At 41.5% G+C, this 27,087-nt stretch overlaps 1 protein-coding gene across 3 annotated transcripts in view; it reads right to left on the bottom strand.

Annotated features, from left to right (window-relative positions):
• The window catches only part of PARP2 (poly(ADP-ribose) polymerase 2), a 1,124,938-nt gene that overhangs the window by 225,549 nt on the left and 872,302 nt on the right, over positions 1–27,087 (bottom strand). For all 3 annotated transcript variants that reach the window (XM_044058251.1, XM_044058252.1, XM_044058253.1), the window contains 2 exons: positions 22,456–22,519; positions 8,484–8,618 (listed from right to left, as the gene is read on the bottom strand). In XM_044058251.1, the coding sequence (XP_043914186.1) occupies positions 8,484–8,618; positions 22,456–22,519 (199 nt within the window). The remainder of the gene's footprint in view (positions 1–8,483; positions 8,619–22,455; positions 22,520–27,087) is intronic.

Here is a 27,087-nt window from a genome sequence, read left to right as displayed (position 1 = left end):
TGGTGTCATTCTAAGGAGATCCAGTATTTGTCTGCCTGGGATGACATGATCGACAGACCACGATGCTTTGCCACAGATGGCCTGCACCTGTCACCCTTGGGATTCTGGATACTGGCTAAGGCTCTTGCCACCCCAATAGTGCCTTTTTTAGGCAAGATTCAAATGACAAATTCACCACCGTAACAGGTACAAGCAAGCAAATTCTGACGCTTCAGCAACTTCCACACCAGAGGCTGGTACCAGTACGCATGTCAATATGCACGTTGCAGCTGAATCAATGGAGAAATGGTGCTGAAAATGTGAATGGTAGGAGTCAACAGCAGATTTTAAACGTTACCCAGAAACGTTTTCAGCTGGATCGACCAGAAAAAGTGAAAGAACGGAGTGCGTCGAGGGGCCGATCCTTACAGAGAGAAAACCTCAGTGGAATCAAGCGGAAGAACAAGAGCTCTATGGGGCAAGGAAAACTGACTCAGCGGTAACTCATGGTATTGTTAATCTATCTACTTTTCGTCTTTAATCTCCACACTTGTCCCTGTTACAGAAAGGACTTCGCTTCATTCCCACAGCTGCTGACGACATTATCGCGGCTCTTACAGACTTAAAGCAGTTTGTTAGAAGTGTTAATTTAAAAGTGCTATTTAAAGACTCTGTTTTAAGCCAATCCATTCACTGTAAGAAGAAAAGTACTTTTATTCGTATTAGTTTGCCTATTCTGGATACTGGCTAAGGCTCTTGCCACCCCTACAGTGCCTTTTTTAGGCAAGGTTCAAATGACAAATTCACCACCGTAACAGGTACAAGCAAGCAAAATCTGAGGGTAATGCTACTCAATGCTAGAAGTCTAAACCTCAAAATGCACTCACTCGAGGCACTCCTTAAAATGGAGAACATCGACATCTGTACAGTGACAGAGACCTGGTTCAAAGCTCCAGAGAGCACCCCTGCATTACCAGGCTATAATTCATACCACAGCTTTCGGCCACCTAACCTGGACCGAAGCACTAAAGGCAGAGGCATGTCCATATTCATTAAGGATATCCACACCTCCAGGCTAGTTGCTCAGCATAATGCATCCAAGATTATCCAAGTACAACTAACTCTGGGCAAGACCGCAATCCAAACTGTAGCTTGCTACAGACCCCCCCCCACCATGCCCCAGGATTCCCACTCATTTCTTGATGCACTGGAAAATATTAGGGTACAACCCAACACCCTAATAATGGGCGATTTCAACTACCCCACCATTAACTGGGAAAAGTACTCACGCACCAACTCTTTTGCTCAACGTTTTCTGGAATTCATAAATTCCAACGCCTTGGATCAACTTATTCACACCCCCACCAGGGGCAGCAATATCCTAGACCCGGTCATTACCAACATGGGCGACTGCTGTTCCACACCAGAGGTCAATTCCTCGTTGGTCAGATCTGACCACAAGCTAATCACCCTAGACATCCACATCTCACCCCCACCCCCCATTAGGGAAACCACTGTAAAAAACTTCTCCAAAGGCAACTTCACCCTTCTTAAGAGAGAAGTGGCAAACTTCATGACACCCATGCAGATGGACAATAGAAGTACGACTGCTGAATCCTACACAAATGCACTTTATAAGCACTTATACAAGTGCATGGATCGTGCTATCCCTAACAGAACCAAGATGCATTCTCCAAAAAAAGGAAGCCAATCTGCTGGTCTTCTGCCATAAGCAAACTCTACAACAGAAGAAAGAAACTGTTGCAAAAAAGAGTAAAATCCCATGACTGGAGGAACTCCCTGGTCAGCCTCAGTAAGAAGCTGAGATCCCTCATAAAATCCGCCAAAGCTAGTTACGAAAACAAAATTGCCACCGACTCTAAAGACAACCACAAAGCATTCTATAACTATGTCAAGAATCTAAATGGCAACACTCAGATCTGCTCTGAGTTACAGCACAATGGCACTAAATATACAGAACCAACTGATATTGCCAACATCCTGGCAGATAGGTTCAGTGCTAATTTTACCGCCCTCTCACCCCCTACAGGGCCCATCTCTATACCGGAAGAATGCAAAGTTCCTGTAATCATGGCTGCACAGGTAAAAAAAACACTCTCCAAAGCCAAGAACACAGCATCCATGGGATCTGACAATATCCCAGGCTGCGTTCTACACGAACTACAGAACGAACTGGCACCCCACCTAAGTACCATGTTCAATCATAGCCTCACCTCAGGCTTTGTGTCCACTGAAAGGCGCACTGCGAGGGTTATCCCACTCCACAAAGGGGGAGCCACTACGGACCCTGGGAACTACCGTCCCATTAGCCTGACTAGCCTGGTCTGTAAGGCCATGCAACGTATCATCATGGTACCCATAAACAAAGACATTGGTAATCTCCAAACTCTGGACCCCACCCAGTTCGGGTTTGTAAAAGGCAGATCATGTCTCCTAAACCTGATAGACTTCTTTGAAGCAGTCACCAAAGCCATAGATGAGGGTAAGGTGGTTCACACAGCCTATCTAGATCTTGCCAAGGCTTTCGACACCATCCCTCACTCTGGAATTATAGATAAAACTCACTAAACTAGGTATAAATCCCTGTGTCACAAGATGGGTTGCCAACTGGCTCAGACAGAACCCACACTGTGAAAGTAGCTGACTCCAAATCCGACTTCAGACCAATGACAAGTGGAGTACCACAGGGTTCAGTCCGGGGTCCTCTCCTGTTTGGTATCTACTTCTCTGAAGTACAGGCTAACACAGAAGGTCTTTGGCTAACGAAGTTTGCAGTTGACTGCAAACTAGGAGCCATAATCGTAACTCCTAACGATGTGGACATCCTACAAAAGGGCCTCACTGAGACAGATGCCTGGTGTCAAAGCCATGGCCTCAAGCACAATGTCAAAAAGTGCATTCTCATCCCCTTTGGTAAAAACTCTGTACCCATGAACTACCACATAGGTGGTAGTCGTCTACTTAACACTTAAAGTGTTATAAGAGACCTTGGGACACAGGTGGACAGTAACATGGCACACCTCATCACAAAAGGTTTCTCATCTAGAAAAAAAAAGAGGTCATTGTTCCCCTCTACTCATCACTCATTATAGAGTACAACGCCCCTTTTGGTATTAACTTCACAAGACATCTACAACAACTGGAAAAGCCACAGAAATACCTCACAAAGAGGATTACTATCCTCAAACATATGCCCTACACAGACAGTCTAAAAAAACTCCAGCTTTACTCTGTCGCATATCGCCTACTCAGAGGCGATCTCTGCCTAACATACAAAGCTATGTCAAACCCACAGCTGTTGGACATGCTCCACTTAAAGAAATCCCAGTCCCTCTGAGCTACACGCTATAGGGACCTAAATCTTGTCACCACAATAAACAGAACATGCTGGAGGGATAGATTCCTGTCCCAGAGACTTCCCATACTCTGTAACAGACTACCTAGCTATGTCAAACAGAGCTCTTCGTTAGCACTCCAAGAAAAATCTTGATGATTGGATGGGAAATAGGAAATTCACCCCGGAAATCACTTCTGTGGGTCTGCTCGACAGGGGCACAGGAGAATAATTTTCTTGGGTGGCGAAAGCCAGGGTACCTTTTTGGCTAGGCTTATATAGGCCCTAGGGCCAATAGCCTAGTACCTACCTATGAGCCTAGTTAGCAGTTTTCTACTGTATTTTTTGAGGTATTATATTAACTCTTGTGAGGTTTATGTTATCTGTTAGTTTTATTGTTGTGCTGTACAGTTTATTTAATTTTAGCTGCTTAAACAGTCAGAATCGAGTCCATTTTGCCAGTAATGCAATTTCCATCTGGCTAGCTGTGATGAACATTTTTTTTTTTAGTTGCTATATTATTTTAAACTTTTTTCTGTACCCTGTTTTTGGCCCTCATGCTTGCCAATAATCAAACCATGGTTACTACTCATTCATTCCCCATTACCAGGGTAATGGAAATCTGTACAGTGGCCTGCATTCAGGCACCCTTGTGGAGTGTTTTGATTTGGTTATAACCCCACCTCCTGGTGGCTTACATCAGTACCAGTGTCACCTCAGGGGCATATAATGTTCTCCTCCTGATGTGTATATGTTCCCACGAGCACATCACATAAGGGATGCTATTAATGGCTTGAAACTGCCATGTCCATGTCTGCTAGTCCCACAGCAACTGGTCGCATGAAAGTCACCACTTGCACAGCAGTAGGCCAGATGACAACAGCCATTAACACCCTATACCTAGAATGATAGAGCTGATGTAAGTCACTCACTCCCATCTTCCAAGGCCGGATTAAGACCAAATTGGGCCTGATGCTGCAGCGCAAAAAGGGTCTATTTGTTTCTCGGCATTGGTGCATGTGCATTCGACACTCACCATACATGCACACTCAGACCGACCAAGAAGCCTTAATTGCTTGCGACACAACCAGCCAGCCTTTACTGAGCATGAATAAAAATCACATGTCGACATATTATCGTAACAACTCGAGATTATCAAGTTATGTAACATCAACATTCAATAGCAATTGTTTGAAAAGTGCACTTAATGCAGAAAAGGCTAAACCAGATCGACTTAACCTAGCCTACCTAGGCATATTGTCACTCTTACTACTGCGCTAGTGCTGCTTACTTATATTGCTGTTTTTCGAGCCGTAGCAAGTGAGAATTCTTCGATCGTGTCAGTGAAGTCAAGGTGGCTGCACAGCAGCTCATGCTCAATGCTCATAAACGCGAGTATGCTTAGCCTTTCCTGCCCCGTTGAGGACCGGAACTCTCCTTTGACTATTCCCAACTTTGAGAAGCTCCGCTCGCCGGAGGCATTCGACACCATCATGCACAGATAGATGTGCAACCCAATCTTGACATTTGGAAATGTCCGAGAAAGATTCAACGATGACAAAAGCTTGTACATGGTAAGCTCTGCTGATTCGTTCACAGTTCCTGGTTTCTGAGTGCACATAAATGCAGCAAACTGTATCAGCTCAGCCACCAGTGTGTGTCTTCCAAGTCATCTGGATATGAGGAAATGAGATTTTTAGCTTTGTCCTCGATCTGCTCAATGCTCAATGACGTTAGCTCTGAGAGAAATCCGAATGTTTTACAAATATCATCATACGCCTTCCTCCGCTTTTCCAATTCAGCTAACAGACTGTTGATCATGACCAGATACGTCTGAGTTTTGAACGTTTCCCTTGGGCTGAGGTCTGCTTTGTTTGCAGCTCCTTCATCAGGTATTAGCTTTTGCTTACGGCCTCGACGCTTCTCAGCCTTGTATTCGCCGTGTTGAACCTTTTTGGTCGCCATTTGCTCATACATGTCAAATCTGTCCCATGCAAACTGAACAGTGTCGACCAGTGATGTCATCAAACTAGTTGCCGTATTCAGGCTGACTATAGGATCTTGGAGGCTAATGCTTGTACTGTTGAGACAGCCAAGGATATCGTTCCAGGCAGTCGCCATAACTGCCGTCTCAAGTTCGTCCATCCTGCGTGAAAATCCTTCGGCCTGATTTCTCATATCTACCTTCTGCTCCTTATCTGCCGCAAGCTCATCCAGGACTTCCTGAATGCTCTTCCACCCTTCTACCAGCGCTTTGACAGCATCTACATGTTCACACCATCGGGTTCCAGGCAAACACTTGAGTGTCAGCGTGCAGCGATTCTTTAGTCGCTGCCAGCGACATGTTGAGTCAGACAGGAATACATATAGTCCATTGACAAAAATCGAAAAACCTACTACAGCCACCGCAGCTTTCAACAGCCTGATCTCCTACCAGGTTTAAGCTGTGGTTACAGCATGGAATAAAAGTGGCATATTTACATTCTCTCTTCACAATTGCCTGGACGTCATTGTACCGTCCTGACATGTTTGACGCACTGTCATACAACTGGCCTCTGCAGTTAGCAATATCCAAGCCTTTTTCCTTCAGAAAGTTCAGAAGTATGCTAGCCATCTACTCCACCGTGTCTCATCATCACAGGCATGAATGTCAGGAACCGTTCAACTAGGTCCGGTGGCAGAATGTACCACATAACAGTTAGCTGACTGAGGCATGATACATCAGGTGTCGAGTCAATCGAGACAGAGAAATACTTTGCCTCCTTGGCTTCTTTCAGGATGGTGTCCTGCACTTTTTGCCCCATGAGCTTCACCAGTTCCTCGCAAATTGTGAATGACAAATAAGAAATGTGACCTTTCCCGTGGTTCGCATACTTTCTAATATGGTTAGCCAGCACAGTATCATACTCCGCCAACAGCCCAATGATTCCAAGGTAGTCACCATTATGAGCGGAACCTATGATCTCATCCGTGCCCCTTATAGCAAGACCATGCTCAGCTAGGAATATCAGAACGTCGAAGAGCCGCTTCAGAATCTGGAGCCAGTAACACCGCTTTTCCTCAACCTGTTTGGCTGCTAGGTTAGTCCACACGACCGTCCTCCCTCTGTCGGCTCGCAAAGGACAACATAGCCTTGCGATGACCATCGCTGCTTTCATAAATTTTTATTCTGGATTCGCCTGCCCTCCAGTTGTCAAAACCCCCAGAAACGAACTTGGTCGCTTGAACAGTGATGTCGCTGAACAACTTGCATGCAAAGCAGAACACCTTTCCTGTTGAAGGAGAGTAGCACAACCATTGTCTACAGGACTTTCCGCCATTGAGCAGATGCGTACACATAAAGGTCTTTGTGCATCGACGTTGGAACGACTCGCCTGGGTATCATCTGGCACTCTCTTCAAACTTCGATTCAGTGTGTTGGCAGTCTTTTGGACCTTTCTTGGCCCAATATTAGTGTGGCAGCGTCAATTTCACCCCACTGTCCCAAATCATTGGTGAAAGCCTCCAGCATCGGCGCTAGTGCTTCAGCGATAGCGTCTCCTTTCACCTCTTCTCTCTTCGCTGAACTTTGCCGCTGTTTATTCTCTCTTGCCTCCACAGGTTCATCTTGCTTGGCCTGGTCTTCAGGAGCATTCAAACTCACAATCGCATCCGATGCAGAAGATTGAGAAGAAGATGCTCGTACTCCGAAGTATTAACTCAATTTTGGAATTTTCACCAAAAGCTTTTCTTGTTCTGCTTCTTTCCTTTTTCGCTTTATCCCATCCACTGAGTTGAGACGCCATAGCAAGCGTGCGCGAAACAGTACGAAAGATATCACAAAGTAAACTGCTTAACGTAAAACTGATAGCATTAACTTGAAATCTTCGGTTAATAATAAACACAACGACGTTATAGTTAAGTCACAATGCAAAGAATAATAATAACTGTATAATAAGTAACACTGTGTATAGGCGTCTGAAAGTCGGACTCCAAATTTCATTCTAAGAATTATTTTGAGGTTAATATAGCAAAAAAACCCAGTTCAGCTTCCAGAAAATTCTTGTCTGTTTTCATCTGGGCCTATTTCAGGAATGGGCCTAATGCTGCAGAATCAATGGCACCCACCTTAAATCTGGCCCTGCCACCTTCCACTGCACAGTTCTTCCAGCAAAAAAAGCAGCTATTCAAACTAGGGCTATATTCCTCTATGCACAGAACCATGTATTTATGTATTTTTTCTTTCTAAAATGAATGAATTTAATATCTAGAAGGTTAATTTCAGTGGGCAACATTATTTATTTATTTGCAAGTGCCTGTGTATGTACTGTGTGTGTGCAGTACGCAATTTTTTGTGACAAACTAAGAGAAGAAATGGTCCATGATTTATTTTATTATATTTTTTATTACAGTAAGTGTATTGTGTGCATGCGGTACATGAAATTATTTTTTGACAATGTTTTGACAAAAGTAAATAGGAATAAATTCTATTAAAATCTGTGTGTGTGTGTGTGTGTGTGTGTGTGTGTGTGTCTGCTTGGTACCTAGCAATACACGATTCATAATTTCACCCAGCTAAAATGATGTCTGTGAATACAACTTAGGTGCTTTCAGTGCAGTTTTTCAACTCGTAATAAACAAAACATGCCTTTTCGATCAATTTAGCCCAGAGTTTCAACCTAGATCCAGCTTCAAGTCAACAGTATGAGTTACATGTGGCAAGAAAATAGTCTCCCAGTTTTGTGCTAGATTAAGAAGTTTATACAAGGAGAATCAAACCTTTGTACCATCTCAATGAATGACCATCAGTCTACAACTGCAATAATGATATAAGATAATGGAACAATAGCTATAAATTAACTTTACATGCACTACATTCATGTCTCATGCCTGGATAAATCCATAGTGATTTGTCACTGGATTTAATTGGTTCAGAACACCTTTGGTTAATATAAACACCAAAACTATATACCACTCTATATTTATATGAGCTGTTGCTGCTAATCAAACATAATTAACAAAAAAAACATTTAGGAAACCTTCGATTCTAACTAGAAAACAAGGAAGATATTTTGATATTGTACAATTAGTCATCCGATATCAATATTTAATACTGTTCAAGTGCAACAAAGAAAAAATAGTCAGACAGTACACATTCAAAGCCCCTTACCTGGAATTCAGGCGAGGTCTTCTCCACAGGTGTTAAAGCACAATGTAGCATGTTGTAATGTCTGTCAACTGGATGTTCAGCTGTTTCCAGCTCAGACTTCACCATCTTAATGGCTATCTGGATATCGCTGAGTGTCTAAAAGTAAAGAAATCATGGTAAGCATGCATTCAGTGCATCAGTACAACAAGAAACTTTGTCAAAGAAACATGATCAGTATCAGTCCTGTCCCCTACGGCAAGCTAGTTTATGACACTCCAAATGCGGCTGCTAAAAACAGTATCATGCCACGATTAGTATACTACTGCCCCATATAAACAAGTAGTGGAAAGATGTCCAGCACTGACAACAGGACAAACATGATGCACATACAACTATACCAGCAGGAAAAGTCTTGCAGCTGAGGGTATTGGACCTGAAGATCACATACACATTGTCACTGGGGCAGAGTGCTCTTTCTGTAACAGGAAAAACTGTGTAATTTAAATAAACTTGTTCTAGAGATTTCTGTTCACTGTAAACAGCTACAATGGTATTAGGTTTGCTGTGTGTATACTGTCCATTTCTGCACTACTATCTAATTACCCATGTACTAACTGTAGAGATGTACAGCAGTTCACTGATAAGGTCTGTCTAATGCCTTGCACACTTCATTAACTGTACCTGCCCTGTTCCTTTATCTTCTCCCATGTTCAACACACAAGATGAAAATCCAGTCCCATGTATTACATGCAATTGTATTTAAACCATCAACAATTTTCAGTTTTGGTTGCCTCTATGGAATCTCTCTATAATTAAGCATGTTGTTTATTAGAATTTAGCCTAGACTGTTTTACATGCAAGAATGATATTCTTAAAGACTTGGTCAAGTCCATATGATTCTACTATTCACTCTCAAAGCCATCAGCATAAAAGACATTGATTTTCACTACACCACTTAATCAGCCACCAAGGTTAAACAGATAAAAACAAAGATACAGTACCAAAACTTTCAAGCAAACCACACTGACTTATGAAGGGGACAATCCCTCAAGAACCCCTAATACGGGGGACTTCAACACCCACACACATCACTACTGAATTAAACAACTGTGAAGGAAAGAGAAACATCTTGTAAAATGTTGAAGACAGTGAGCAAATAAACCAAGATCTTGCAGTTGCTGCATTTAAAAGGAAACACATTAAGGGACAGGTAGTTCTGGGGACATGGTGAAGAGCTGACCACTTACTGTCAATCACTTGTAGGGGCTTCTCCACAAATCACCACTGCAATGGCTGCAGATTCAGCCTGTGTCATCCATGTGAAAAAAATGCAAGAGGAACTACTGGAGCAGATCAGGATCCGAGACAGAATTTGTCTTTATTCTGTGAGTAATGTACTCTATATCAGAATTAATACAGGTTTCTCTATTTAAAAGTAGATAAAAAAAACAACATGGAAAGGAGACTTCTGGTCAGGACATCAATGATCCAAGTCCTTTTTGGCATGACTTCCTTTTTCAACCATCAAAATAGGGTCTTTTTGTACAAAAAAAATTTAAACAGTTTACTTCTTGAAATAAGATTTTGTAACTGCTTTCCATAACTGGACTTTGGCTTCAAATATCAAGAGAGAAATGGAAAAACCCAGCAACAAAGGTTTAACACACAGTGCAAGAGCTTGTCATGAGATTCACACACCCAGGGCGTACACAGAGTATCCAGAAATTTTACTGGTTACCCAGAAAGTAGATCCCATGAAACTGAATAAGAAGTTTAATTGCTTACTAACAAAAATGAAGACCATTTATCCTACACTAACTGGATTACACAAAGATCAGATGCCTGGATAAAGGACACAGAAATTGTTGCACTCTCCTACTTCAACTAGTTAACTGGCCACAACTTAGACCACTAGGATTTGAAACTGCAGCTATAGTTACTGAAATACTGGGTTGAATTACTTGATGCAAAAAGTCATGGAGGACTGAGAAAGAATGGAAAATATCATTTTTCAAGTACTCCTGACTGGGAAGAAGGCATGAATGTTTATTTTATAAAGTCTAAAACTGCTGAGTAGGATGAGGTTCCATCCAAAGAAGTAAAAGATCAGTCAGACGATTTTTTGCCATAGCATCTGGGATTGAAAATGTCCACTCCAGTTTTGCTGAGGTTTGAAAATTATGTTCTTAAAGATAAAATTAGACGTTGGGTAAAAATTAAAGTAAAAGCAATAGGATTTTAGCAAATCAAGGTTAAGCTGCAGATAGGAATGAAACCAGCAGCCTTTCAACAAATATGCATTTGCAGAAAGAATAATTAGCACTGCAGATTACTATGTCCATCACAACTCAAGGTGCACCTTCCTGAGGGAGCTGTGACCATCAAGAACCCAGAGGAAGACAAAGAGAGGCTGAGACTGCAGATTACTACGTCCATCACAACACAAGGTGCACCTTCGTGAGAGAGCTATGACCATCAACAGCCCAAAGGAAGGCAGAGAGAGGCTAGAGACAGTCTTCTCCTGCAGTTGCCCAAACCACCTCACCCCAAGAAGGTATTGGAATGGACATGAACAGCCTTCAAGTGCAGAAAGTGTTGTTGCCTCCATGAAATGAGCTGAATAAAAGACAGCAAGCAACTTCTGGGATGACTGCTAGAGACAGCAAGTTTTTATGACTTGGAAGAATGGCTATTAAGCTTCTCGGCTAAAAGAACTGTAAGTACTGCTGCCTGGGAAATTTGGGGTATGTTTTTAACAGCTGTCCGGTTCGATTCTCAGCTAGAGCGTCTTCTGCGTGGAGACATGCGTGAATGGGCATACCTTCATTGAAGGTTGTGCGTCAAGGCTGGTAACTCGGCACGTAAAAAATCAACTGCCAATCATTAGCGGACCGGAGTTCCGCTGTGGTGACCCCTAACCGGGAAAAGCCGAAAGACACAACAACCTGCTGTTTCTTTGAACTACTTGCCTTTGGACTTACAATTCTCTATCTGCATACTTTTTAAATTTGTAAAACTGTCAGGGCACTTTTACCCATCAGTGTTTGTGTTTGCAATGCCCTTTTAAGTGCTACTTATTAATAGTCCACTGTAAGAAAGCAGACACAGGGATATCAAATTTAAAAAGGATTTCAGGAACTGATGTCATTGTATTGACTTGAAGATGGTTTTTATCAAGACTGGGAAGCTCAGTCTTTCCCTTAAAAGGGCCAGAATTAATTATAAAAGGTAAAAATAACCTACAGCTACTTTCCTGTGAATATGTATTCCTTGATGGTTGGCTTTATAGGTTGATTCAAGGTGCAACCTGGAATAATTTAAAATGCAGTTTGGTCGTGGGCAGATGTTAAACCTGAATGACATCCTTTTCAAAATTGTTTTTATTTTACTTTGCCTACACTGCATAACAGCAGCTGCTATTGCATGGCATTCAGGGTCTATGCCCTAGAAAGATATCTTGCCTACTTTAGAAGCAGTATGAAAATACTGTAATGCATAGGTTTCCACTGGTTTTAAGTACATTTTAGGTTATATATTTAATATACCTCCCCCAAAGAAGGCTAACGTATACAACAATGTTTGGTAAGATATATGTTCATAGGTTACTGCAACTGTCCCCTAATGTCTGTACTTAATTTTCTTATCAAGTTCACTCCCTACTCTTGGATACACAAGATTCTGATTACATAGTTGTTTGGTAGACACCTTGGAGATTTTTTCCAGCAGGGCTGTCTGATAATGTTGCACTACTACTTAGACTTTACCTACCTACTGAGACAGTTGCTCAGACAATGGAAGTTGAATTTATTTTTTTTTTTCAGTTCTACCAAGGCACAAGTCAGAGTCCAGTGCACTAGGAGCACCTTGTAGAATTCATAAAGAAGTATACTGAGGAAGCACTGAAAGTAGTTAGTCATTAACAGACTACCAAAGAGAGCTGCTGAAGATTCGGGAAGGGGTAATTAAGCAGGTGCCCAGCTCCCTTCAGATGGCAGGGGGGACCAAAGAGAGTACTGAATAGACTGATATCCCATAAGGTGGAACAGGCCAGGAGAGCTCTAAATTTGTGGACCTTTTAAATCTCCCCATCTACCAAAATATATCTGACTATACCACTAAGGCAGCAGAAAGTGAAAAGGATGGTATGTAGGGTACAGGATCTTGTTACTAGGCTGTTTGCAAAGACACCTACTGCAGTGCCAACGTTTTCTGACACCTTTTACTAGAGACTGTGCTTAGACTCTCTTTTAGGATGATGGACAGAAAATCTTTTTTGGCTGAACTCATGTAGTGGGAATGGACATTATTTTATTTACTTATTGTCATTTGTTAACCAGGTTGGTCCAGCTGAGCCAGATGGCTCATTTTCAGTGAAGACCTGAGGAGAAAAGCTCCAGTTGAAATTACAAATATTCAAAAAAGAAATTACATCACAATAAGCATAATTATACAAGAGGAGATCAGATTGCTCCACTTGCAATTACAATATTCAAAATTGAAATTACATCACAATGAGAGTTTATACAGCATGGATGTTAACACAAATAAGGTTTTAGTACAAGTTTATGCATAAATGTGTATACATATGTATCATACCAACATTATGGTGAGGGTACAAGGGAGAAGATTATTCACTTGTAGTGGGAGTTGGTTTATTTTGCTAAGAAGAGAGGAAGGAGAAAAGATGGTGAGTACAGGGAAGTGGAATTAGGAAAGAGGGTAAGTGGGATCAGGTTGGAGCTAGACAGGGAAAGGACCATGCATTCTGTAGGTAGTGCTTGCTTAAATAGAGACTTATGGGGGATACTTCTAATATTAAGAGGAAGGGAGTTCCAAGAGTGAGCAACTGAGCATTTATATAATGACTTGCCAATGTTTTTTGATGGTTTGTAGATGACCAGCAGCTGTTTGTCTGATGAACGGAGTTGACGGTGGGGGTTATATTGTGATACAATATTACAGGATGTGGGGTTATAAAGAACTGAGTGAGATATGTGCAGTTGTGGGTGGAAAAGTTGTATTGGGAATTCAGGCCATTGCAAGGATTTAAAAGCAAGGCAGTAGTGGGATTTATAGGAGATGTTTGCGGCAAATTTATTTATTTTACTGGAGGTTTATTCTAGTTTGCTGAGAAGAGATGACTGAAGGTTAATAAGGACTGAGGCTAAATAAAGTAGACAGGGTAATAAGAGATGAGGCTAGGAAGGATTTTGAGGAGGGAGAAAGAAATTTCTGATGTCTGTACAGGAGGTCAAGTTTTTGGCGTTTTTTTTTTTTTTTTTTTTAAACAGTGATTAATATGTATGTTGAATTTAAGCTCATTGTCTATGGTGACACTAAGCAATTTGGTGTGTGGTTCGGGTTTGATGGTGGTGTTGTTGAGGGAGGTAATGTAGAAAGAGGATTTATGCTGTACAAAGGTTTTTAGGAAAGAATAGCAAAAGTTTAGTTTTTTGGAGGGTTTACTATTAGCTGATAGTCAGTAAGCCAGGTCTCCATGGAGGTGAAATGTCTTGGGTATGAGAAAGGAGCTCAGGGATGGTTTAGGCAGCAGTTATAAAGGTGGAGTCATCAGCATATTGTAAAAAGGTTGAAACAAATCTCAGAAAAATGAGTAACCAGTATACTGTAATGAAGCAGTAGGTAGCCTTCACATCTACTCAGATCACCCAAGTAATGTCTGTTAACAGTTATACACAACACAAGAGAGTGACCATCCAATATTTCATATATGTAATGTGAATACTGACCAGTTAGTATAAAACTAGATGGCATTCTTCTCACATCCAATGGTCCACAAACAAAAGGAAACATATTCCTTTTCCCCCTGGGGCACCATTGTTACTGTTTCTTTCAATAGGAAATTTGTATGGTTATCAAGTCCACAGTGACTAAATGGTTTAGACGTATGAGAAATGCCAATGTCCAGAACACTGCCTATAAGATCAAAAGGCTAATCAAGGATACCTTGACTTTATGAAAGCCAGTTCTCTTGATCAGAAAGTTCCCTCTCCACTACAGAGCCACTGGAGTCATCCCTGCTTTAACTTCTGACTTTCTTCCTCATAAGGTTAATCCTGGATTCCTACAACTGACACAATAAGCTCAAACCTGCACCAGCGTTCATAGGTTCATAGGTAGGTACTAGGCTACTGGCCCTAGGGCCTGATCAAGCCTAGCCATTAAGATTCCCTGGCCACCCAAAATTTTTTCCTGTGCCCCTGATGAGCAGAGCCACAGAAGTGATCCCCGGGGTGAATTTCCCATCCCCCATACAATCGTCAAGATTTTTCTTGAAGAGGGCTAGTGAGGTGCTCTGCTTGACATAAATGGGCAGTCTGTTCCAAAGTATGGGGAGTCTCTGGGACAGGAATCTATCCCTCAAGCATGTTTTGTTTATTGTGGTGACAAGGTTTAGGTCCCTGGAGCATGTGGCTCGGAGGGATCGGGGTTTCTTAAGTATACCATGTCCAACAGTTCTGGGTTTGACATGGCTCTGTATGTTAGGCAGAGATCACCTCCGAGTAGGCGATATGCGACAGAGTAGAGTTGGAGTTGTTTGAGATGGTGTGCATAAGGCATCTGTTTGAGGCCGGTGATCCTCTTTGTGGGGTATTTCTGTGCCTTTCCAGTTGCTGTAAATGTCTTGTGAGGTACATACCAAACAGGGCATTGTTCTCTATAATAGGTCTAATGAGGGATGATTTAGAGAGGAACAATGACCTTTTTTCTGGATGAGAAACCCTTTGTGATGAGGTGTGCCACGTAGAAGGATTTCCTGACTACTATGGCAGTGTGGTTATCGAAGTAGAGACTACTGTCCACCTATGTCCCTAGGTCTCATCACACTTTCGATGTTAAGTGGACTACCGCCTATGTGGTAGTTCATGAGCACAGGGTTTTTCCCAAAGGGGATGACTCTGCATTTTTTGGCGCTGAGCTTGAGTCCTTGGCTGTGACACCAGGCATCTGTCTCAGTGAGGCCCTTTTGTAGAATGTCCACATCATTTGGGGATTCAATAACGGCTCCCAGTTTGCAGTCATCTGCGAACTTCGTTACCCACAGACCCTCTGTGTTGGCCTGAACTTCAGAGAAGTAGATGCCGAACAGGAGTGGACCCAGGATTGAACCCGGTGGTACTCCACTTGTAACTGGTCTGGAGTCAGATTTGGAGTTGGCTACTTTCACGGTGTGGGTTCTGTCAATAAGCCAGTTGGCAACCCATTGCGTGACATAGGGATTTATGCCCAGTTTAGTGAGTTTATCTATGAAACTAGAGTGGAGGATGGTGTTGAAGGCTTTGGTGAGGTCTAGATAGGCTGTGTGAACCACTTTACCCTCGTCCACGGCTCTAGTGACTGCTTCAAAGAAGTCAGTCAGGTTTAGGAGACATGATCTGCCTTTCACAAAGCCATACTGGGTGGGGTCCAAAGTTTGAAGGTTTCCTATGTCTTTGTTTACAAGTTTCATGATGATACATTCCATGGGTCTGCAGATCAAGCTCATCAGGCTAATGGGACGGTAGTTCCCAGGGTCTGGGGTGGACCCCCCTTGTGGAGTGGGATAACCGTAGCTGTGCGCCAGTCAGTAGGCACAAAGCCTGAAGTGAGGCTATGATTGAACATGGTAATTAGGTGGGGTGCCTGTTCGTTTTGTAGTTCGTGCAGAACACAGCCTGGGATGTTGTCTTGTCCCATGGATGCTGTATTCTTGGCTTTGGAGAGGGCGGTTTTTATGTGTGGCTGTGACTACCGGGACTTGGTATTCTTCCAGTACTGAGATGGACCCTTTAGGGGATGACAGGGGGGTGAAGACTGCACTGAACCTATCTGCTAGGATGTTGGCAATATCAACTGGTTCTGTATATTTAGTGCCATTGTGCTGCAACTCAGAGCAGATCTGTGTGTTGCCATTGAGAGTCTTTACATAACTATAGAATGCCTTGTGGTTAAATTTAGAATATGTGGCGACTTTGTTTTCTTAACTAGCTTTGAATGATCTTACGAGGGATCTCAGCTTCTTACTGAGGCTGACAAGGGAGTTTTTAGAATCTTGGGATTTTACTCTTTTTGCAACAGTTTCTTCCTTTTGTTGTAGAGTTTGTTTATGGCAGGGGACCAACAGATTGGCTTCCTTTTTTGGAGGAGAGCATCCTGGTTCTATTTGGGATGGCACGGTCCATGCACTTATGTGTGTGTTCATACAGTGCCTTGGTGTAAGATTCAGCAGTTGTACTTCTACTTTCCGTCTGCATGGGTGTCGTGAAGTTTGCCACTTCTGTCTTGAGAAGCATGAAGTTGGCTTTGAAGAAGTTTTTTATGGTTGTTACCTTAATGGGGGGTGAGGGCAGGATGAGGACATCTAGGGTGATTAGCTTATGGTCAAGATCTGCCCAACAAGGAGCTGACCTCTGGTGTGGAGCATCAGTTGCCCATGTTGGTAATGACCAGGTCCAGGATATTGGTGCTCCTGGTTACAAATTATTTTGATCTAATGGTTACTAACATTATCACTGCATGTACTCCACCTCATGTTTCTAAATCCAACCGTTAAGCTGCCATCTTCCCTAGGATGTAAACTTTATACCTTAAGAATTCAACTGCATTATAGCCTTTCCAGTAGTACACTGGCAGGGTGCCCATCTGTGCTGCTGGCTACCATAGTTTAGGAGTAGACTTCAGCTGCTGTTAGGGTGGACTAGGGGATAGATGAAATAGAAGATGGGGAGATCTCCTATCCTAAGAGGAGGGTGTGAGACATCCCAGTGGCTCTGCAACATCTGGTGGAGATCAAGAGCCTCGTAGGTTAACTCAGGTTAATGCAGAGAGCAGGGATAACATCCACACATTAATATGTTAGCTGCTCATACAACTGGTGTTAATTATGGTCCACCACAAGAATGTCAGCTCCAATGCTACATGTTTATTGTTCCTCATCGGATCCCTTGCTTCCACAGCTTAGTACAGAGTTACTGTTGAAACATACTACGTAAGGAGTCAGGGGGGCCCAATCAGCAAAGGGTTAATGTCTCAGATACACAGCAGGACGCAGTGACAGCCTGAGACTGCACAGGCTCAGTGTGGATGTGAATTAAAAAAAACTGCATTCAGAGACTACTTTAAATCCAATTATGCATAATTCTTTGACAATATAAATCACAGCAGGGTTACATCCCCAGTGACCTCAGACATGATGCCATGGCATATATTTTTTGAAATCTTCTCTTCTAGACAACAAAAACTGAGCTATTTGACCACATCCAACACAAGAAAACAAAAATAAAAATATGGTAAAGCTCACACTGCAATACATTACATAAAAAAATAAACTGTTAGCCCTTTATAAGAAACCTCCACCCCCTTTTAATAAATGGGGACAATAAGTACGGCTTAAATCTCGTTAGCAAACCCCTAATGTGCAAGGCCACTTATAAACTTAAAAGTTGCTTCCACTACTAAAGATAATTACAAATGCACTGGGAAAGTTATCTGCAACTCCCAGACTTACTCACAGTTAATATATGATACAAACCACACAAAGTCATCGCCACCATCCTCAATAAGAAATTCAGCTCCAACTTTACCTCCCTTATAAAATCCCCTGTTTTGCACAACACTTTTCTGGCCACTACCCTATTACAATCATTCTGGACAAAATCCTATAAGCCCTTTCCAAAACCAAAAACATTAACTCCATGGATCCTGATGGCATGTGGCTCCTTTCTTTTTAATTCAAAATGCAACTTCACCCAGCCTCTTTGGAAAACTCTTCAACCAAAGCCTCAACACAGGAGAACTGCCACTGTGGTACCACTGTGTAAAGGAGTCTACAATTAACCAGGGTAACTAGAGACCAATAAGCCTCATTAGTATTCATCTGCAAAGGTCATGGAACAAATCTCACAGAACTCAGTAATACACACAACCTTCAGATGGTCGATCTTAGTCCATTTGAGTTTATTGAAAGGCACATTTTGCCTTTTCAACAAGGCTGATTTCTTTGAAAGGACTACTGAAGCCTTAAGAGTCAAGACTGTCCACACTGCATTTTCAGACGGAGTCAAGCCTTCAACATCATAACTCATGCAGGTATTAAGAAACTGCTTTATCCAAGTATAAAGTGTTGTGTTATTTGCTAAATAGTGCACAGACAGTACAGGATGGAGGACCCTCATCCAAAAGTGAAAATATCCCTAGCAGTACCCAGAGGGCTCCGTCCTTTGTCCCCTATTCCTTGCCATGTACTTTTCTGATGAATGGCAGAGGCCACAAGTTAATCAATGATCAAACTGTAAACCAGGTGATGATGTAACCTTCTCACAACAAAAGGTCTGATGTAAGGACTGTGGGCTCACCCTTAATGCCAAAAAATATTGTGTTGCTATTTTTGGGAACTCTAACATCAGTAGTTCATACCACATCAAAGGTAATACACTAAAAGTTGACACAGTCATTACAGATCTGGGAATATATTTTGACCATGACATCTCAAATATCATTAAGAAATCATTTTCCCTAACGCACCTAATCTTTAATGCATCTCCCCCACTAGGTCTACAGAAAAGTCTTAGTTTCACTTAATATGTCCCCATTCAAGTTAATCACTAAATGCAGTCCTCCATTCACCATGTACCTCACTAAATACCTAATCCAACAAAAAGATCTCAGAGGTTCCTAACTACGAAAACTGATAGTCTCAGCACCACACACTGCCCTGACGGACTAAAGGCCATTTTATTACACTGTTTTGGACATTTTTTATTAAAGTTAATCTCTGCTTGAGTTTTGGCTCTATGAAAGACCCTAATCTTTTCGTGTGACTGTTTGACACAATAAGGAGCAAATCCAAGGCTACTGCTATTACGCTGGAGGATAAGCACATCACTTGCTGGATGAGCTCCTTTAATTGGCCTTCCCCCATGAACATGGGTTCTCAACAAGAAGTCTTAAATCAGGCAAACCTAGTAAATTTATCAACTGGATAAACAAGGGAAGATATGGTGTTATAGTCAAATACAGTCTACCCAGACACCATTAATGTAATACTTAAATACCAGGCAGGAAGCAAAAAAGCAATCTGTCCACCCTAAGAGTAGATCCACTGTGGATATTTATTTATTTTACATTTGTTTACCAGGATAGTCCAACTGGATACATATCCATTTTCAGTGGAGGCCTGGGGAGAAAAGCTCCAATTAGACAAACTTACATAGATTACACAAGAACTTTGATAACATTAGAAAACATAAAACAAAGCGATTATGTACAATGGTTTAGTAGTGTTCCGTAGTAGAGACTCCCAATTCTCATGGACAGACACAATTAAAAGCAAGAGATGTCAGATTGGATATAGAGCTTGGTGACGTAGTTGCATGTTATGATATTTGCAGATTATGTTTATGTATTATAATTAGACAATGGACAAGCTAAACAAGATGCAGAGAGCAGTCACAAACACATACTTTGAGACAGCTCTGTCATACAAAGTGATAAAGCTTTGACCACAACCCAGACGACACCCAAGGATCTAACAACAACCTGGGTCTGCAGTAGGTAGCAATGGAGAGTGAGAAAGAGTTTGATGCCTGTTTCCCTATCATAGGGAGAGGAAGTCAAGCTCTGTGCTGCCAACACCTAGAAGAGGCTAGGGATTACAGAAGGTAGAACACAGTCTGAAGACATAAAATAAGCACTGTAACACTGTATAAATGTACAGTAGGCCCCATTATATAGGCACACGTATGCAAGAGTTATGCAGTAGGCTCCAAACTGCTGTGAGCTCGCTTTAGCTACTAGGAGTAGGGCTAGAAACTTAAAGCAAAAAAGGAAATTAATCTGCACTGGCTGATGGCTCTCCTGGCATTAACTCCCACCCCAAGGGGAACAAAAGGCCTTGGGATAATGAATGGGCCCAAGAAGGCAAAAGGGAGAGTCTTGACAGTCTGCTAGAGTTGGGTGATGATAAAGAGGATAAAAATAAATTATAAACTTAAAAGGAAAATGAGTTACATGGTGGAAGGTAACAAAAACCTCAGAAATGGAACTGGTCCTATTTAATATTCTCATATTAAATGACTGAGGACACAACAGACAGCAAAGTAGACTGGAACATTACAATGACCATCAACAGAGATATGAGAATATGAGCAAACTAACACTATAAAACAGTCTAAAATTATAGGTAGGTAAAGTAGCAGGATGACAATTTCAATTTCACAAAGACAGTTTTGTACTAAGATGGTGAAACAGGTATACCAATAAACTTAAGGAGGGTCAAATTGGGAACTCCTTTTATATTAATTTGGATGAATGGATGGGAAACTTCAAATTCATCCTCAGTTTAGCACTCTTGTCACTCGTGGATAGAGGCAACAAGTTAAATGTCCCAATAAATCCTTTTTCTACCTTCCTCTGGGTTATTTGTATGCAAAAGGGTTAAAAACTACCATGGGAATGTACCTCTGGACTTCTTAAGATCTTCATACGCCAACAACCAATGACCTATGAGCCTATAATAGCCATCAACTATGGAGGACTAAAAGGAAAAACATGCATGTTAATAGGACTAAGTTGTGCAAATAAACAGATATGAAAAGACAAAAAGGATAAGCAGGGAGCTGTCAAACAGCTAGAATGGCCCACTCCAAACGAATGCTGCTAAGGAACTCTACAAATAAATTAAACATAATGCACCAAAGAACTGATACAGCAAGCGATGTGTTTAAGTGTTCAGACTGTATTTACTAGGTTCAAAAATGTAAAATGACACATATTTTGGGTTAAGTAAAAAGTCTTATATTACCCGTATGGGAAGGTAAACATGAAATAATGATAAAGCATCCACCAGACACAGAAATCGCTGGGCTCCATAAAAAAGGGTCTTTGGTCCAAGTTATAACCTCTATCTGTGGTCAGGGATCTCCCAGCTCACTTTCTCAGACAGATATGAGGACTATCAGAGAATATGGACTAATGTGCAAGTCAGATCACGGTGGTGGAACACAATACCAGCATTCATACCCTGAGGTTCACTGTTTCAAACACAGAAGAGTGGGTGGACACACTTTCTTCACTGGTTTGTTTTGTTAACTAAGCAAAGTGATTACACATAAATGCTTTGCTTCAGGAACAATCCAGAAGTACTGACTGCATAATTGACTTGCAAAACTTACACTGCAGCCAAACAGAGAATGAGAGAATCAAATACTGTACAAAGTTCTAAGTAGCTCACACCTTTAACTGTTTGCAGGACACTGTCACACAATGAACCTATAACTACAGCATGCGATAAACATGAGTGGAATAAGGAAACTAAATGCATAATAAATCACTCTACCCTAGCATGGATAGTAAAAAAAAAAAACTCCAGTGAAAGAGCAAACAATATAATGTCCAGTATTATTAAAAACAAAACAAGGAAATTAATACATGTAGCAGTGACTTACAAGATGGAAAATAATGCCAAAAAGCAGAAAAGAGTTAGGACTATTAACATACTAAGGAAGAATCACTGACAACTGAAAGCTGTTGTTTCCCAGTACAGCAGCACTCTAGAGATGCATCTCTGCAAGTATACATAACACTACCAGTAAGCCAGAGGACAGAAAACTAAAACTGTGCAAAATTGGTACTAGAAGTTACAAAAAAATGGCTGCAAAAAGCTGTAGATTTTAATTCTTGAGATCAGAACAACTATAATTCATAAACAACAACACAAGCAGATTATTTCTAAGTTAGTCTAAAATCATTGCACACCTCTACTGCACATTCTTCAGTTAGTTGCCCTTAAAAACTTAGCAGACTTGTGACTTTGTCTGTTCTTCTCAGCTCCAAACTTCATCTTAACATTAAAATTGAACACACTTCAAAACATGTAGCAGGTGCCCAGGAAAAACAGTATTTTTTTACTTTATAAACAAACTACAGACACAACCATAACCAAATTATCTGAAGAGGAAGGCATTGTTACAAGTAGTTTCCATCTCAACATTACCTCAAGCAAATTTATTTTTTCCTTCAGTTCTTCCCTTGTCCGAATTATAGGTGGTGTTTTCAGGCTAAGAAAGATAAAGAAAACAGGAGGTTGTCATCTGCTTGTCACAGTTCAGTAGTTACACCTCACCTGAGATGAATGTCTCATCTGTACTACCTCCATGTTAACAAATTAACATACTCATCCCCCAGAAATTAAATACATAAAATAAAATAAAAGAAATAAAAACAAGTTATATATTTACTATAATCAACATATATTTAAGATCCAAATCCATTCACTTCAACGGATAGGACTAAGTTGACAAGCTCTAGTCAGCACTACCTTTAAAACTTCACAGGCTCCTCCCCAGCTCCCATGATGCTTTGCATCTGTTTCTCCAAATCATGAGCATGTCTTAGAACACAACAAACCACTCAAGACCTGAACCTTTCTGCTTTCTTTTCTCCAAAAGGAGTCTGAACAGAAAGGTATCTCTCAAAAAGGCTTTACAGGGAAGCTAATCTTCTATGATTCAATCCCAGGTGAAAGTTCAATATAGCTGCCAAATCTACTGGTACAAAATCTGTTCAAAGACTTGTGATGGCCATTTATAACCTGCTGGAACTAAAGCAGAAAAAGGGATCCAATCCCCAAAAAAGTTGCCCATAAGAAAAACCTTGTTCATTCCCTTCTAAACATTATTCTAGAGGAGAGTGTCTGGGCAGAAACCAGGATTTCAACCAAACTGGGTAACCTGGATCCATGTCCATCAACAAAACTGGATAAACCATGTGGCTAACCAAAGGGAGTCATGGTGCATTATGGAAGTGGATGCTAGGAGATGGTCACAAGGGGTAAAAGCTTTTCCAACAGAAGGCCACTGAGAGGACCTAGACTTGCAGGAGCCAAAAATGGGCTACAAGGATGACCCTGCTCTGTATGTCTTTCTTCAGAGAGTTTACGAATAAGGGAAAATTGATGAATGATGTAAATATGGCTCAGGGGTAGGAATTTGTGAACTACAGCACTCCTGGATTATTGTCCCTATGGTGGGAATCAAGGTGAAAAACTTGCTCCTCCTGTCATTTGTAAGGAAGGCAAACCAGATGCAGCTGGCTTGCCTCAGCACTCCATCATTAGAATCTCCTGAAATCCTTCACTATTAAGATATGCAAGTATGCATTCTGAAGTATAAGCAGCACATCCAGTCCCCTGTCCAACAGCTTTGGGTGAAACAAATGTATCATGTCCATCCAGTTCTTTGCTTTGGAATGAATTGTCACAGTCTACTAAATGCATCACAGACCCTTCCATGGAAAGACTGAGACCACTCATGTGGCATCAGCAAACCATGGCTGAACCCATCAAGGTGTGTGCGCACTACCAGAACGCATTGAGACAAGATAACTCCTTTCCCATAGCCTCAAGGCCTCCTGATACAGCAGGACTGGAATGTGTTCCTCCTTAATTGTGGATACCACAAGCACTTCCATGCAGTCTGAGTGGATAGCAATCACTCCACTTGTAAGAGAATCCATGAACTCCTGTAATGTGTGAAGGACCACTGTCATATTCTGCATACACTATACGAAGATCAGTCTTGTTCTGTGATAAAGTCCCTTGGATTGCCTGCCATAAGAAAATACTTATTTCACCTCAGGACAAAGGCATCCATGGTGACTGTCATACTGGTGCCGAGCAGAATGAAGGAGTTGCTCAAAGACAAAATGTTGGGATGCTATTAAGGCAGATGTTAGCAAGTACTGAAGACAACTTTATGTTATCTACCATGGGATTCATATATTATGGCCACAGAACCTTTAGGATTTACTGCAGGACCCTCATGGTCTGCCAAAAGGCCCATGCATTTGACTAGGGAAGCTGCATAGACCATTTGGCCAGAAATGAAACAATGCACTTGTGACTGGAGTGCAACAACTCTGACATCTGGAAGGCTGGCTGCACAACACAGTGTCTAAACATCACCCTATGAAAGTTACTGCTCTTGTCAGTCAGATCTGGGAATTCAGGGTGCTCGGATATCCCCAGGAACTGGAACAGATGCAGAAGACTATTTCAATTGGATCAGACACTCCCTAGTGAAGGCAGCTAGAGGCTTGTCATCCAAATAAGGGAAAAATTTTGGCCCCAAATAATCTGAGATGAGTTGCCACTACAGTTATACATTTATTGAACACCCTGAGGACTACAATGAGACCAAACTGGAAGTCTCTAAAGTAAAAATGACTGGCTCCCACCCAAAATCATAAGAATGTCCTAGACTCTTTCACTATTGCATTCCTAAGTATTTACACCACATCCAGTTCTCTGTGCAACAGCTATGTGTGGAAAAACTGCACCATGTCCATCCCACATCTTTGTTTTTGGAATTAACTGACTGAGGCTACTGAGGTCTAAGACTGGCTCTTAAACGCTCAAAGATGATTACTAGACATGCAGTCCTAAAGACCACTGGAGGAGCTTAGCCCAACATCTCAAATGTCCCAGAGCACTGTCTGGTAAAGTGACTTGCTCACTCACACAGCAGGTGAAAGACTGACAAAATTAAACCAATGACATCAGAATGAAGCTTGTTACCAGCTCATTAATCATAATCCACTCCTCTAGATGCCAGACTAAACAATAAGAACCTTGAATGATACCTACAGGTCCTTAAGGAGAACAGTAACTATAGAGAATATTATATTCACCAATTAGCAGAAATTATTCTAGGAACTAAGGATGGGAATAAAGAAAGGAGGAGATTTTACCAATAGGGCTATCGGCAACTATGGATATAGAAAACAGTTAAGAGGGGGATGGAACTTTCTGCATGAAATTAGTAAAGGAACCAAAATATTGGAAGAAAATAACATGGGAGGAGAAAAGTAATAGAGTTTGAAATGCAGTTTACAGACTGGCTTCCAAATAAGGGAATGGCAAAAGTATACACAAAGAGAAAGGAATAGGAGAGTGCCGAGTACAAAACCAACTCTGGTACACTTGTTAGAGGAGTCTAGAACAAAAGCTGTTCTTAAGAAGGGGACATGGTGTTTAAAATACAGCATAATAACTTTAAGAATCAGAGGTTAGGAAAAACTGGGATAAGAGAATAGAATGGACATTTATAAAGGAACAATGGGAAAATATCGGTAGGGCTCCAAAGTCAACAACAAAGTCCAGGAAGTTTAGTTTTGTAACAAAGGGTTTTGCATATGCATTTTTATACCCCATGTAGATTTCAGAGGATTTTTTCCCCCAGGTAACTAGCCAATGTTGCAGATGTGATGGGGAAAAGTGGGGTAACTAGAAACACTTTTTTTTGGGGGGGGTGTAACAAGTTGGCAGATTCTAAACACTTTCCCTACAGAGAACTTTTCACAGAAATGTTGGGGTAATTAAGGAAATTATTCTACTGTGCTTGGATACATCATCTCAATTATCTAGACATAGGAAAGCCTTACTAAGTTTAATGCTTTTGTTTGCCAAAAAGAAACTGTTTCAAACAGCAAATCCAAATCTATACAAAACATAATAGAAGTTTTGAATATTTTGAAGGAGGTTAAATACCTACAGGTGAGATCGTTATAAAACAGAAATAGCAAATTTCGGAGAAATAAATCAAATTTGTAAGAATCTTACATGCAAGGTTCAGGTGGAGGAGACGTTAGGTTTACAGGAAGGCAAGAAATGTTCAATTTATGTAATGTTGGGGTGAAGGAAAATTGTTAAAATGAAAACATTGTATACTGCTTGACAATAATGGAAAGCGTTATTACGGTTTCTTTTCTATTAATGTATGTGGACTTGCACTGCATTTTAAACGTGGGGAAATAGACTACAAATATGTCACTACCACAGAATCGTCCAACCCTGAAATTTGCTCTTAACACATTACCATCCTTTTTGCAGTAAGGCTTCAACCCATTCCATGTCCACACTCCTTCTACAATAGTTTCCCCAATGGGGTACTTAGCTTTATTGAAGACTTCGGCTCTGAAATTCAATTTTGAAAATCTCAGCAGTCGGCCGACCGGCGCTTGCGAACTGCTTTTGCTTCGGGCACCGCGCGGCAAGAAAGACTGAAGAAAATGACGTCGGTTGCATCTTTTATACCCCTGGCGCACTGACGTCAGGAAAGAGGCGACAGCAACCGACGCCGGACCACGACTTTGGAACTCGGGCCGACTGGTGGGTCACCTGCCGGCAGGATAACCCAAGTGTAATGACTGCAACAGACATCTACCTCTGCCTCTTAACTCTACCTTAGACAAAAAGGATGTAAATCAGAGCAACCACACTGGAGTGCTGATCACTATAATCAAATCTTGTGATTTGACAGAGAAACAGTCTCCTCATACATGCACTTACACTAAAAGACGCAGCGGAGTCAGGAGATCTGTCACCCTGTCATTTGATGTAATGGTCCACAGGCGGACCAGGAAAGACCTGGATAGCCTACAGGTGTTGTCAAGTAAGCATTAGAGAAGTAATTATAGGTTCATAGGTAGGTACTAGGCTATTGACCCTAGGGCCTATATAAGCCTAGCCAAAAGGTACCCTGGCTTTCGCCACCCAAGAAAATTATTTTCTTGTGCCACTGTTGAGCACAGCCACAGAAGGGATCCCCGGGGCGAATTTCCTATCTCC

Source organism: Protopterus annectens, chromosome 16.part0 (genome assembly GCF_019279795.1).
Source record: "Protopterus annectens isolate FY-2018-M chromosome 16.part0, PAN1.0, whole genome shotgun sequence".
NCBI lineage: Eukaryota > Metazoa > Chordata > Ceratodontiformes > Protopteridae > Protopterus > Protopterus annectens.
Note: the sequence above shows the minus strand (reverse complement) of the source record. Positions and strands in the feature narration are given on the sequence as shown.